This window comes from Ooceraea biroi, chromosome 7 (assembly GCF_003672135.1).
Source record: "Ooceraea biroi isolate clonal line C1 chromosome 7, Obir_v5.4, whole genome shotgun sequence".
NCBI lineage: Eukaryota > Metazoa > Arthropoda > Insecta > Hymenoptera > Formicidae > Ooceraea > Ooceraea biroi.
In genome coordinates this window covers 10,751,047-10,766,823 of record NC_039512.1, presented here as the reverse complement: position 1 = coordinate 10,766,823, position 15,777 = coordinate 10,751,047, and the positions used below count along the sequence as shown (strand labels likewise).

The following is a 15,777-nucleotide window of genomic DNA, read 5'->3' as shown; positions in this document are numbered from 1 at the left end:
ATATTGTTATTTGATATTAATATTAGCATATTCGGCATCGATATTATAATTTAACACTTAATGCGGTACCGAAAGTGGTTTGATAGCGACAGTTAGCTGTAATTAGGCTAATTAAATCGAGATGACAATTGAAAACGAACGTTCCGGCTAGACCGGAGCCTCAAGTGCATTTACGACTTATTACGCATATATAAATATATATACTACAAAAAGGTATATAAATATAAATAAATATGTCGAGATGAAACTTTGTTATAGGAGTGGTTATGTCGGGCGAAGAGTGGACCGGTCGTTTTGCTATTGTTTCTTGTTTGCTGTAGCGTGAGACAAGGGTCTTAGTCCAGTAGCAATGGTGGATTATCGTTTCAGCTTCGTGCTACGTAGTTGTGGCCAGTGCATACACAGATTGTACCGTCTTATTGTAAACGATTAGGGAACATGATAGCAAGTCTCTTGCGCGGACAAAATCGCTCTTGTTCGTGCAACGAACCGCGATCAGAGAAACTAAAATTGCTGATGGTGATACCGCATGGAGGCACGTAACGTTGAACCTTTTTTGTTCTTTGTACCGCATTATGCACATCTACCTGTTAAGATCAGCTGTACGCTTTTGCCAATTAAGAGAACCATGTGAAACAGTGCAGTTCATTTGCAATTAACGATAACGGACGATAAAATAATTAGGTTCAAATGTAAACGTACATTTCTACGTTATGTTATATTGTAAAATGAATGTTAATTTATTTCTATAATTTTTAATGTTATTTATTCAATATATAGCATATATTATTAATGTGAACTACAGTATTAATTATATGTGGAGTTACTATAAAATTGATTACGTATAAAAGATATTATTTACAATTCTGTGACTTTCTTATTTAATTTATACATTGTAACAGTTTTATTTGAAAAAAATTATCTCTGCATTACCAGATCTTGAATTTTTTTAAGGAAAAACGAATGGAAGCATTTGCTTTTAACTGCCACTAGAAGCAAACTAAGCGCATCTCTGATCGTAGAGTTCGTTTGTCAAAGGCAGAGGAACCAACCCCATCTTTTTGTACCTTGTGTCTTAGATGGAGCCTCGTGTTAGTTCGAATCGAGGTCCGCGAATGAAGTTTTGCAAACTTGTCATAACATGTGTGTCGCGAATATATTTAAATCGTAGAGCTTCAACGAACGAGCGAATAAAGTTTTATGTTCATTCAAAGAGTGCAAGCATTTACTCCCTTCGTCTCTTTCTCTTTCTTCCTATCTACAATCTTAAGACATTTTAATTTAAACTTAGTTATTAAGTTATTGATATAACTCCTTAAAACTTTTATTATTATTATATATTAATTGAGAATGCAAATATAGAAAAATCTGAAAAAATATAGATATGTAAGCCTTTTTTAAATTTGCATTTAACAGATTTACTACACACATAATTTAATTAACTTTTCGTTCACACCACTTGAATTATTAAGATTCATTGTTGATGCAATCGTTTCTCCATAATTTTAATCAATAACAATATTAAGTTATACAGGGTGAGGCAAAAAAATTTCTAAGGGCTAGAACTTTTTCATTTCTGAGTTTATAGTATTTTTAATAGCAGAGAACTCTAGACAATATAAAGTAAATTATTTTCCCTTGCAGTTGGCCTTCAGTGACCTTGAATGATTTTGACCCGTAGATCAATGTGCGCATCTTCAAACGCTCTACTAGATGGTACGTAAAAAAACATATCATACCATTTAAAAAAACGAAGTTGACTTTCATATGACCTCTAAGCGTCCACCTAATAAAAAACTATTTAGAACAAATTATGTGTCCCTCGAAACCATGCAAGTTTGGTCTGACACATTTTTTTCTATCACCAATAACAGCCGAGATATTGAGGTGGCCTGTTTTAGGTGCTTCACCCTGTATACAAACGCACTTTGTCCGTTACGTTTTTTTTATTACTATTAAACAGTCAATATTTTGCAAATGTAATTACCTGTTATAATATTATTTACGTGTTTTACCACATTTATTACATGTCAGTCACCGGTGATTGAACTTTTCATTTATATTGTGACGATCACCGGTGACTATCGTGACGATGAACGTTTTTATATTTTATATTTAATTTATTTTTAAAGAATCTATTTCTAATGAATTGAGCATTGTTTATATTATCTTGATCTGCTTGTGGATTGGTAAGATATGGGACAGATTAGGTTAACTAATTGATAGTTTATTATATAGTTTATTATAATGTCAATTATATACAAATTTAAAATTACGTCCAGTGCTTCCGACTACGCTGACATACCGTTTCTCTTGTCGACGTGCAATATTATTACAATCGGAGCTTTTCGGTGCCCTTCTCTTAACAACATCAGCGACAGACTTAAGCTTAATTAATTAATTTTTATTTACAGTCGAGAGAAATCGCACTCGAAAATCCCTTCCGCAGTCTGTCGCCGCCCAGAGTTTCAAAAAACCTTTGTCAATTCCTTAAAAATAGTACAACTCCAAATTTAATCTTCTTTCTTTTTATAATTTTATGATTTTCAAGATAAAATTAAATAACATGATATGAAATTGATGAAGTTAATAAAATCACGATACTTAATGAAATAAAATCGAAAGCAATTATTTTAATAATAATAACCGTTTTTAAAAATGTCCTGTAATCGTATTAATATAATTAACTTTTGTCAAAATGTCTGTCTCACATAAAAGTACTCTTTTAAAAATATATATGTCAAACATCAGTTAAGTTGAATAAAATGAGATAAATTTGCAGTTGCTCTATTTTTGTAAATCATTGAATGATTAAAAACGACATGGTTTTTAATATCGCAGCAGCTTTTCATCTTGGAATTCTGACTAATTACAATTTTTAATTCAACGATTCCCAATATTTCCTTAATTGGCGATCGTTTGGCAGTATAATGTTGAGTATCGTTCGATCATACGATCTTTCTTTATCTTTATTGTAAAAAAATTGTTCGATTGATGCGCGATCGCTCGCTTAACCCTCTCATTCTCAGAAAAGTATCAGTTTTATTTTGCAAACTTTTATATTATCTTTTAATTTGCAAAAAATTACCATCATGTCGTTGTGATATAATTTGAGGAAATTGATACGTTTGTTATATCGAAAAAGCTGCGCGATAACAAAATTAGAGACAGAGTTATTTAAGAAGTAAAGATGTAGCAGGTCATTGAGAAGGAAAGGGTTAACTAAGAGTTTGATTGAGCAATTGAACGATCGACTTTATAGAAATAAATTGTGGCAGCGACTTGAATCTCTCATTATCATCATCACTCGGAAGAACGAGGACAGTATCGGTACGACTCAAATCGATTCGAACCTTCAGTCTATATTATGTGGAAAGACAGTAAAATAAAACAAAACGAAACGAAAATAAAACATAAGTTAAAACAATAAAAAGATAAAATAAAATAAAACGAAAGATGAAACAATAAAAATTTATCAAAATAATATTAATAAGTTTTGATATAGAGAAAAAGAGGAGATATATACAAAATTTTAAAAAGTAAGTAGAATCAGAAATATATAAAAGAAATTTTTAATAATTGTAAAAACTTTGAAATGTGCAAATAAATTATAATAAAAAACATAAGAAAATTAAAAAGATTATAAATAAAATATATTAAAACAAAGAACAAAACAAAATGCAATAAAATAAATGAACACAAATATTGAGAAACATGTAAGAGAAATGCGAAAATCAATTAAACACCTCGCATTATATTAGTGAAAATGAATGTTGCTCGGGTACTTTGAAAATTTTTGGAATCACTCTTTGGAAGTTCGTTCCAAAGTCCTCATCTCGGAAGTGAAGAGTCCTAGTTAACGTAGATTCGCCTATCCGTCGAAGACTAGATGATCTCGGCAGTTGGTCGCAAAATCGAAAGGTAGAAAACGGTAACAGTATGACGTTCCCATTAACAGAGGGACGTAGCGAACGGAAGCAACGTGTCCCACAATTGGACCCCCGATTTATTCCGGTTGTCGACCTCGCATCACGAGGTCCGCAACAACTTGGCTTCCAGCATCGGAAATCCCGGCCACACCTTTGCCTCACGTACTTATCGTTTAACAACAGACTTTCCTCCCATGCACCATCGTCCATTGACACTTCCTATCTATCAACAATGTCACAATTGCTCCGAAAGAAGTCATTCGCTGTCAAGTGTCACGGAAAACATAGTTCCGAAGTGGTTTCCCGTTTTGACTGTAGACTTCGTTTCAGAATCCTCGTCGTTCCTTCTTCGAAGTTCCAATGCCACAAGGTCACGATCAGACCGATAATGAAGAACGTTACTTCTCGCGCAGTGCTTTCTTCGGATTCTCAATATTTTCAGAAGCCTGATCTGAAGGTCTCTTTGTCAGATAAAGTTCGATATCTAGCTGCGTGGTGATATCTTGCGTGGTGAAATGGATCTTCTTGGATTTTGATGACACATTCACGGCCAGATTGTCTACAGAGAACGTTATCTCGAGACGCTCTCTGAGCGTCCTGGTGATTTCAGGAGCATAATCTACTCGCGGCCTGTTACTTGGGCGGCCGCGGAGGCTCCTAAAGTCAGACCCTCAGCTCCTCCATGACCTGGGGATGATTGTGACCCTTCTTCAGGGTCCCGGCGCCGCTCATCGCTAGGCTCTCCTGCTGGAGTTGATTGGGGCTGATAATGAGGTTCTGGCCGGGCTTGCCAGGCTTCGTGTTCTTCGGCGGTGGGGGCGGCATAGGCACGTGGCAGGTATTGTTCTGGAGATCGGCGAACTCCGGTGGCGGTATGTGCTGGATGTGATGGCGCTCGACAGTCTTGGTCTCCAACTCGCCGCAAATGTTGTTTGGCATCTGGCCGTTCTCCTGACGCTTCTTCGAGCAGCCCTGGTGCTGGTGGTTGCTCTTGTCGCGCTGGTAATACACCCCGGCGAAGATCAGCACGTTCAGGATCAGCAAGCTGCAGCCGATCGCGATCGTCACGCTCAGGGCGGTCGAGTACGCCGCGAAGCCGTCCTCGGGTTGCGCTGTGGTATCCTCGAACGCCAATTCGCTGGGAACAGCCGTTGACACGTTAGACGAGGATTTCTCCATGGAGGTCACCTCCAACGTGGTGGTCCTCGCGGTTGTTGGCAGCCTTTGGATGAACCTAGGTGGTACCTGGAGAATAAACCTCTATTTGAATTTGTGTGAACTTGATCAGGTGAACCTTTTCATTTTTCTACATTTCATATAACTGCGTAGTTGATTAGTAATTATTTCTTTAATGAGATTGTTATACCTGTTCGGCGTCGAGGAGGTGATGCGATCTAGGAACGTCATCCGAGCCGGGTTTATGTAGGTCAGGCACCAGGTTCAGCCAGAAAGAGAGACGATGTGCCCTGTAGTGGTTCTTCAACTTCGACTTGATCTCTATAAAGTGCACACGGAGAATTAATATTACCATTTTATTTTTATACATAAATAAGGAATTTCACTAAAGACATGTGAAAGTACAAAATAAATATTTTATTTTGCGATGTCAAAATCTCTTGCAAAGGAGAAAATAAATAGCCGAGCGAAAAATGTAACTTAAGGATAAAATTCTCAAGAATAAATGAATACAAAAGCACCCTCACCTATGCTAAGATATTTCTTATGGACGGCCTCATAGGCGGTCCAATCGATATTCTTGAACTTGGTCCTTTCCGGCCTGGAACCGAAAGCACCAGGATCGGGAGTGCCCTCGTTCGGATTCCTGATGACAGAGAGCGATCGTTAGTAACGACCCGGCCAAGTTTTTATTTTATGAGCGCTCTGCGAGATGCTTTTTTCACGACTTACCCGGTGCGTGCAAAGTTTGTTAGATAGAGTATCACGCTCTCGGAGAGCGCTATCTCAGCTCTGGTATAGTTCTTTGGCCAATGAGACAAACCACCGACTAGGGGTGCTCCGAAAAAATATGGCAGCTCCTCCCCATGAATGCAACCCGGCCTCTGTAATAATAATTAATGGTGATTATCGCATTGTTAATTAATATAAGTAAAAACATAAAATCATACATAAATAGGCGTAAAATTAAAAATAAAGGTACAAATAAATATAAAAATTCTGGCATATTTTATCTTTTTGTTTTCCTTATCTCTATCTCTACTTTTGTCCACTATAAAGTAATAATAATAATAATAATAATAAATTTAAATACAGATTTTTAATCTTGGAATGCCAGATGGAAAATTTCGGTCGGTTTGAAATTGTTCTGAGATTCCGCGTTTAAAGTCTCAATCGAGTGGCTCGTTGGGGGTGAAGAAATCGACGAGGACATTGTGGCGAGGGCAGAGGCGAGGGCTGGACAGAACTGACTGATCGCGGAATTCAAAAGAATTTTTCCGTCGCCGCAGCACCCTCTTTCACGCTCGATCATACGAAAGCGCTTGTGGAATCTGCTGGGGAGTCGTGCCCATCATCGTTTCACGTTGAAATTGTAAAAATACCTCGGCCAATGTTGCAAACTCGTACGGCGTACGCGCGCGCATTTTAACGAGCTCAAGCGTGGAGTTCGCGTCCTCACAAAAATTCGAATTATCCACTATGTCTGTTCTCGTGGAACAGCCGGACCGAGTTTTCGCTTAGTGTAGAACCTTTTATAATAGTTCCTCAGGTCATTTCGGGATCAGATAAAATGAGATCAAGATAATAATTGCTGCATTAATGGCTGATAATTACAATTACATGACTCATCATCATCATAGTGAATAAATAATGCTGACAATCGCTAAATAATCATCGCCGATTATGATTCAATCATTAATAAGTAAATAATTACATTTCGGATCACGATAGATTTGGTGAGTTAATGTATATTAATATATCACATCATTAACACTACTGCTCAATTTGATCGCGCGAAAATAAATTTCCCGACGCAGCGAATTGATTAAAAGCGCCTCGACATGTCGAGTTGCACAAATTCACCTTGTACGATTGCGAATAAGAAAAAAGACATCGCCGCGAGGCGAATGTTTCGTGAGTGCAACCGAAACATTTTGCCGGGTGCAATCATGCAGACGCAATAAGTTCGTTGCAGCATTTACGCGCGATCCTTATTCTTCGTTGACTTCGCGGCACGAGACGAGGCGCCGGGGGGTGAACACCCCGCCGCGCGTTGAACGTTTAATGCACTTTCATTTCGTCGGTGACGCCAACGGTGATCGCTAGGTCGAGGTGCCAGACGATATTCGCATGCAAAATGCACCGGGTGTAAGGTATAAAGGTGCCGGCAGAAATGACGATTTCGGGTGAGAAGAAAAAAGTACGCGCGTGCAGGGTAGGTGTGAGGTGAACGTGGAATTTTAAATTTCTCGTCCCCTTTCTCTGACGCACCTTCCCAATGCGATCTTGTTTTCTCAATTTACGACAAATACTCAATTTAAGATAAATACGCGGGCGATAATTTATTCAGAAAGTTTTATATCCTTCCCTTTCTTCTTGAGCAATTCGGAAAAGTCTTTGAAAAAGAATTGCACTCCCATGTGTATCTTCCAAAACATTTCTGATTTTTATAATCTTTAAATTATATTCCTTAAATCGCGCCTTTCTTTTGCATTCGTATGCTTGCACCATGCATAGCGCGTGTATATAGGATGTTTAGATAACTAAAATGTGGTTAAAGGTTTATCTGTAATATGGCGCGAGCGTAAAGCATCTGTCGAGATATATTAGGAAATTCCGTAGCAGTAATAACTGATCGCATCGTCGCGACGCAGTTTTCGAATTTCCCACCACATATCCGCTTCTTGTTAGACGTCCTCCGGGAGAAGAGGGCCGGAGGGAAGGAGGGCGAGGTGGCGTATTGCTAATATATGTGGTATTAATAATTGCGCCACCGAAATTCATTCGAAGTTCCAAACTAGGAGTAGCTAAAGGGAAAGGGACCGTACGCCGCTCGTAAGTTTCCGAAATCAGATATAAGCCAGAACTACCGCCATGTTGCCGAGTTTCCGGCGAATCCTTGCTCCCGTATCATGTGATATAGGCAGCAAGGAAATTAAATAAATAAACCAAGTAAAATGATGTAAAAAGTAAATAACGATGTAATGAAATGGATGAGTAAATAAATAAAACTTTAATTAAGCAAATAAGAGGGTGCATAACAGATATGAGTATTTTCTTTACATATATCTTTAAGTTCCATAAAGATAATTATTTATTGTACAAGATTAATGCGCATTTTCCAAGTTTTATAAAGTTTAACTTTCAATTAAATGCATTAAGAATATTTATAATGTTCATAATGATCATAATATTAAGAATATTAATATTTACGTAAATATACGTATATTTAAAATATTTCGCAGATTGATTAAATTTCCATTAACATAGCATTAAAATTGTATCAAAGCATCTCTTTCAGATGTTATATAACAGAATCTTTTTTTTACATATTTTCTATTCTCAATTTGATGTTTACTGACATCTCTAGATATTGCCAAACTATTTTATTCTAGTTAGATAAGAGATATTTTTCTCTTCATGGCTGATCACATACCTGAGGATAGTCTCCGAATTTCGTTTGATAGTCGAAGACGTACAGATAAGAGTTCCTGTGAGATTGGCTGTGAAGATCCGCAGTTCTGGTTGCCGGAGCGACCGTATTCGCGTCTCCTAAGGCTTCCAAGGTCTCGTCTCTGGAATAAGATAGATAATCTCTTTTGTGGTTTTCGTAATGTATTTCAAACGTCTTTCAAACTTGAGCTGAAAATAGATTTGAATAGGTATGACCACAGTTACAAAAAGCAAATGTTATCCTACATATATTTATACAAGCAATTATATTTAATATTAACAGAAGAAATTTTAAGTATTCCAAAGAAATGTATAAAATTTTAAGAAAGTAAAAAGGAAAAATGATATATTTAACAAATTAATAATAGTATTTAATAACTATAATAATAATTAACGAAAATTTAAAATGGAAAAAGACATGTTTATCTGCGATTTATTCTCAATAAAAGTTTTTGCAGACTCTACCTAATATTAACGGGATGCTGCACAGGTCGCTCCCAATCCGTATACTCGTTTATTATGGTTGCCAGGATCTCTGGCTGATGATACGTGTACGTATTCCGCACGAATTCGCGCAGGATCTTCATCCTCCTGTCAGCCTCGATTCCGTACTGAGCATCGTCGGCAGTTAACGAAAAATACGCCTCCGAGCGAACAACACCCACCATCAGATCGTACCTGCAAAATTCAAGAGCCTTCCTTCACATACACTTGAAAGGATAACAGAAATTTCATGAAATATTAACGACTTCACGATCTATAAAGCTATTTTAGGCGTACGAGTTTTGCACGAGAGAAATTTCCGGTGTACGAGAAATTTCGTTCCTAGTGCCACGATTTTAAAATCTCGCGATTCTTGAGGAATTACACTCTTGTTTACGTGATATCAGCTGTTATGGAATATTCATCAGAATGGAGCTGGAGAGCTCCAAAAAATTGAAAAAAGTTGGCAATGCACATATAGATAACTGTGGTGGCGGTCCGCATGTGAGGTCTTAGAATTCTGAGACATTGGATTGTTTCATCGGATATTTCCCAAGAATTCTCGTGTTTTTCCAGTTTACGCGAAATTCCCCATATTTTTCAGTAGAAATAAAAAAAAAGTGATTCTGTACGCTGCGCGCAGGACGCGATTCTACTTTATTTTCCTCGCGGCGTTCTTGCAGAACTCAGCTATTGTTTTCCGTGCTATTTATCTTCTCTTGTCCCGGGACTTGATCTCGTGTAAAGATCAAATCTCGTTATAAAGATCAAAACGATCAAAAGGAAGAGCCGGTGGGTACCTCGACAGTTTCGCTACGACATCTTTCCTCAGGAGAATGTTGTTGAGCGTATTGATCGTGTCGACTTGCAAGGTATAGTCTTGATCATCGGGATCGCCAGGATCGATCACGACGCCGTCTATGCTAGGGCCAAAAGCTGGCGCGAACTCCAGTCCTTTAACAGGCACCGACATCAAATCGTTCAAGGACACATCCCTTAGGCACTTTAGCAGGGCCTGAGGATCGCCCGCCATCTGTGACAAAGCAAAGCATATTCATGAGAGGGATCGAAATCCTCTATCATTGTCTCTCCTTTTTTTTTGTATTGTATGATCAGGAAAAAAGTCATCAAATTTCAGCAATGCCTTTAATCCCTTGAATATCAAGAGGCGCATACTCTTCTTCTTGTGGAATAATTAATAGAGGAGAAAAAAGAGCAACTAAAACTGCCTAGTAACGTTTTAAGTAAAAGTGTCGGGTTGGAAGAAATACTTGAAATTATAAAGATCGCAAATTGAAGAGATGTGCTGTATGCAGTGACAAGGATAAAGGATAAGCAAGAAAAGATAAGGTAAGAAGATAAGGAGGAGAAAGGACTTCGCATTCATAAATCACAGATATTTAATCACATGTACGTCGTTAATAACAGATGCGCCAGTCGTGAAATAAGTGATACAGTACTCCGGGGAGCTACGGTAATTCTCTTGACGCAAGCGCGCTAAGTAATTTCATCGAGCTAAAGTGAACACAATCAAAACCGTTCGCCATTCGCGTCGCGGAGGGCAACAGCCCTTGTCCACGTGCGCGCCGGCAATTTGCCGGAGGGGAGGACTCGTGCACCCCCGTTTCGTCAGCGGCCGATTCGACATTCGATTGCGGCTAGCCGCCGTCTGCGTTGGATGCTGGATTTCCAAAGACGATTACTGGTGCTAAAGCAATTCATTTGCGTTCACAGCGGAATTGATGCGAATTCGACGTGAATCGTAACACACACGGGCCTTTGGTCCAGTCGGGCGCGGACGATCCGGACTGCTGCTGCCGGGGATTCCGCTGAGCGACGCACGAAAATCTTGTTTACCTTGCCAGGGCGGGGAGTATAGTAGCCTCGTTAAGGCGCTGGTTCGTTCCGACGCTATATGCTCTCCGGGAAATGCCACCGGAAAATGTCGAGACCCTTTTCCCGACACGATCCCGCGCACCGCCGCGCGCGCGAGTGCGCGAAATGCGTTAACTCCGGAACGCCTTCCGCTATGTTCGAGACGATTTGCCACATGAGTTATTCCGTGCGTTGAGCACGGTTTATTGCGCATAAAAAGGGAGGGAGAGGAAAAAAAGAGAAAAGAGAAAAGATCCGGAAAATTTTCTTGGGGGAAAATAAGGGAACTTGTTATCACGCGGAGGTGACGAAGGCGTCGTTTAAGGATGAACTTTCCGCTCGAACGGGGAATCGGCGGGATTTCGAGGAGCAGCTACTGAGGGAAATACTCGAAGATGAAAAGTACCGAAAGATGTTAAAAATTTCTAGAAAAAAAGCGCAATGGAAAGCAAATTCTGTGAGATCATCGTGAACTGATGCTAAAAAAGAACTGGATCGTTACTTTCGCCTGTTCCTCTTTTTCCGATTGACATTTAAAAAGAAATACTCTCCGTCGAGTGTAAAAGACTCTGATTTGCGATACGTGATTAACAGTAACGATTAAGCGGTGATCAAGAATCGATTGTTTTCCGATGTTCCCGAAAGTGCCCTGCGAAGAAATGGCGGCGCGTAAAATGGGAATCGACGCAGGGATTATATTATGCTGCACGAATCAGCGGACTTGTAGCGGAAATCAATTTTATTCCTACGTTCCCGCCGCCCCATACCGCGTTCCTCGATATATCCGCGGGAGACGCGGGGAAAGTTCGAATTGGAAAAACACCGATGAAACCAGGTTATCTTTTATTGGGTTATTTTTGACGGGTGGGAATGCACGATGCCCGGGGTTATAGATATCAGGGTTTTCGAGGAGGTATCGTCACCGTCGAATTTACAGCGCTGCATATCAATTTCAATAAAGAAGACGTCATGGCGGATCCGCGGTTATAAACTGGGCCAAGTACGTAATTCGTCTTCAATAAAATAACCGTCAACCGAGAACAACATATTTTTCACGACGCTCTTGCTATCATATACAGTGTGCTATCAGAAGAAGAGGACAATAAAAGAGACAAAGAGAGCAAAGAGAAAAAAAGAAAAAATACAAAAAATCTCCACGATAATTAAGTAAAAACTCATTTCCAAATTTTGAAATTATTTTAATGAATGTGTTTAATAAGATTTTGGGTGATTTGGGTAATAAAAATCGCGATGAAACAAGCTACTTAAGTTAATTAAAAGAATTCCGATGAAATAGTTTGGTTTGCGCTGTTTCAAGCGTACTATATTTACGGCAAATTTGCATCGCCCAATTTGCAATTTGTGAAATTTAGTATCCCTTTTATTAGGAGTGCGCGCGCACTCGCCTACTGGGGCCGATGTATGTCTCGGGTGTATATTAGCTTAATTGAAACGCGCCGTTAACATAATTGGTATTGCGTAATTAACGCTGTAAAAACACTGCTGCACGGCCATTTGCGCATTTGATATTTTAATTTATGTCATCCCGCTTTTACGCGGTCATTTCACCGACGACGATCGGCGTTATTGTGAATTACACGAGCCGCGCTCGAAAACGTGCGAATAAGAATTAACACGCGGAGAATACCGGTGGAATGAAATATAACAGGTACGTGCCCCGCCGATCCGATGCTCCGAAAATCGATAGCCGTGTAAACTGAAATAAACGAAACGTATCCGCGGCGTTGGCGTTCGAATGCAACGCGTTCGCACTGTCTCGTAAAGTTGCACCTGGTTTTGAGAATGGAAAGCTTGAATTTTCTCGCTCGAATTTTTTCCTTCATGTTTTCACACTTTGACACTTCCTTAATCCGACACGTTTGCCAAATTTAATATGAACGCTTTTCTTTTTCAAGTAAATGGAAATGGAAAATATCATTTTATAAGATTACCGTAATAGATATGACGTATTAGCTTAAATATCCGTTTCACTGACACCCACATTGGTAATTAAGGGTACCATCATTTTTGAGACCAGGAAGAAAGACAGCCATGGAAGGTTTAATGGCATTTCAGACTGACGCGCGGGATAATTTTGGATAGGATCGGGGGGACATGTTTGCTGATACTCACCGACGAACAATTTAGGTGTTTGGCGACCTGCATGGCGTAATTGGCGGCGCCTCTCACCAACGCCCAGGGTGAAAGTGCACTGCCCGACATCAGGACGCCCCGATGAAACAGTAGACCTGTAACCGAGATGCCTTTAATACTGAATTACTATAGTGCATTTCGTGAGGGTCGTTTTGAGTCTTAAACCCTGTCTAAAATTAATTTTTGCATTACAAAGAATGAGAATGTGCAAGTTGCATGTTTTATTTTCACTAACAAAAATTTAAGATTTCTGCGTTCTGTAACACACATGTGATTATAGTCAGTAGTTATTATTCTGATATTTAGTAGTTTAATATTTCAATTAATATTATTATAATATTTTAAAATCATTATGGTACGTTTTAAGGTGTATCGATCCCAAATCGTGTCCAATAAAATTATTTCACACGGTTTTGTTACGTCATGATCTTTACATGTCCTACGTACTGGTTCCTGGAAACGCCCTGCATCATAAAAATCCTATATCTTGAAATCATTGCGTTCAAAATGAGATTCCGAAATCCTCACGTGAGATTCTTTTGTCACGCTTCTCTGGAAAAGGCGCGACGCTTTATCTCGAGCTTCGCAAATCATATCCCGTAATGCAAAAGTGTTTTGTTCACGCGGGAAGAGATTATATATCGCGACGCTGAATTGAATTTCGAGATGATTTCGGGGTCGATTCCCTCCGCCAACGGAACTATGGTATTACCTGAGTAAACGAAACACAATTCGAGTTTCAATGCATAGTAACGAATACTCATCTCGACCGCTCGATAGATTTATTTCCAATCAACGACTCTCACTACGACTTTATTTAACGATTTCCGTTTTAAGGACGGAAAGCAAGATGTGCCGAACGTACGTCTAAAACACCTCCAAAATGAAATCTACTTTATCTCTAATATTACAAAAATTATATAGAGAAAATTAGTGGCTTAATTATTCCTTTTAGCGAAAAATGTTAAAATTAAATTTAATTAAGTTCCACATTCATTATTGTGATATTCATTAAAAGTGCGAATTTGATATTATAACGCGAAACTTGCTGCTACATTTGCGCAACTTCCAGCTTTCTTTGTCATTGTTATTATGTAAGAGTGAAACAAGAAGATAGTTGATTAATTAAATAAATATAATTTTCTAATTATATTTTCAAAGATTGTCAGGAGATTCGTTACTTTCATTTAATTAAGAATTTATACATGTTGCGAAAAATAACAGAAACTTGTATAATAATAATAATAAAACGTAACATCATAACAGAATAATATTCTGTGAACCTAATTAAAATATATAATAATTCTGACAACCAAAGATAGCTGGCCTTCGACGAGAGCTTATTAGTGATTAATTTTCTCATCGCACGTCGCGAAATTGGACATCACGTGAGAGATGAATAGAGAAGAGTGTGCATAGTCTGCAGCGTCTGCAGGTTGAGAATTAAGACGGTAGGACGGCGGAACACGATGTTACATCTTCGTCGTCTATTATTTAATACAGAAGACCCTGGGATAAGCCGCTTAATCCCAATCTTGCGAGTCGTTAATCTTGATACTTCGAAGAGACAAGACGCTATCATGGAAGCTACAACGTATGCGGTATACATATCTCAACATACATATACAATGTCGAGTCAAAAATTGTAAAAATCTCCTTTCGCGTATAATTATTTATAATTAATTCATTGTCCGAAATCATATTACCTTCTATCTATATTTTTATTTAATTAAAACTGCATTTTGGAATATTTACATATTATTTAGCATATTATTTGTATGATTTTTATCATATTCTCATTATTCAATCGTTAATTACGTAGCTAGATATTATAATTATTAATTATACACGAAGAAAGCTTGAATATTATCTTTAAAACTTCTTGTTAGAAATTGCTGCAGCATTCGAGTACTATCTTTCCCTTTCTCTCTCTCTTTCTCTTTTAATAAATTGAAAATGACAGGTGACATTTTTCCATTCTGTAATTCTATTTCGATCGGCCATTTTGACGCTCAACGACGAAATATGTCTTCGAGCACGATCTTATCAGGTCCGATACATGTCAATATCCGATTGGATCTTATTCATTTAGCGGGGCAGATACTGAGGTAAACTCTGAATATCCTGGTGGCGTTCTCGACGTATTTCCGACATTACGGAATCAAGATGGCCCCGTTCTTCCGATATCCGTCGTCGTCAAGAGGACGACGCCGAACGATAAGACGGTGTCGAAGCTTGCGACATTAAAGGACTATTAAAGGATTATCGCCGCTCAAATTCCGTCGCGTTACTCGGATTTAATGGCAGTCCTCTATAATACCCGAGGATTAATTAATTCCTTCGAGGCAGCGGAGACCCAGGAGCCAAGCGTTCGACGAATTAAAGGCGCGGCATCAAAGGAAACGAGGAGCTAAAAAAATGAACGCCAGTATTGAAAACAGCCAGATAAAGAATCAAGAAACCGAGAAATTCAGGATCAAAGTAATCGGAAAATCGAAAAATCGAGAAATCAAAATTTAAAAAAAACTAAAAAGATTCAAAGATAAAAAGACAACGAAAGCATATACTTAATTCTTCCAAATAATATCTACAGGGTGAGGCACCTAAAACAGGCCACCTCAATATCTCGGCTGTTATTGGTGATAGAAAAAAATGTGTCAGACCAAACTTGCATGGTTTCGAGGGACACATAATTTGTTCTAAATAA

General features: G+C 38.5%; 1 protein-coding gene across 1 annotated transcript in view; it reads right to left on the bottom strand.

Annotated features, from left to right (window-relative positions):
- Positions 1–4,107: 4,107 nt before the first annotated feature.
- The window catches only part of LOC105279884 (neuroligin-4, Y-linked), a 143,577-nt gene continuing 131,907 nt past the window's right edge, over positions 4,108–15,777 (bottom strand). The window contains exons 4-11 of the mRNA XM_011339987.2: positions 13,050–13,165; positions 9,842–10,074; positions 9,024–9,236; positions 8,542–8,680; positions 5,838–5,989; positions 5,633–5,751; positions 5,296–5,426; positions 4,108–5,174 (exon numbers count right to left, since the gene is read on the bottom strand). Of these exons, the coding sequence (XP_011338289.1) occupies positions 4,593–5,174; positions 5,296–5,426; positions 5,633–5,751; positions 5,838–5,989; positions 8,542–8,680; positions 9,024–9,236; positions 9,842–10,074; positions 13,050–13,165 (1,685 nt within the window). The 3' untranslated portion in view covers positions 4,108–4,592. The remainder of the gene's footprint in view (positions 5,175–5,295; positions 5,427–5,632; positions 5,752–5,837; positions 5,990–8,541; positions 8,681–9,023; positions 9,237–9,841; positions 10,075–13,049; positions 13,166–15,777) is intronic.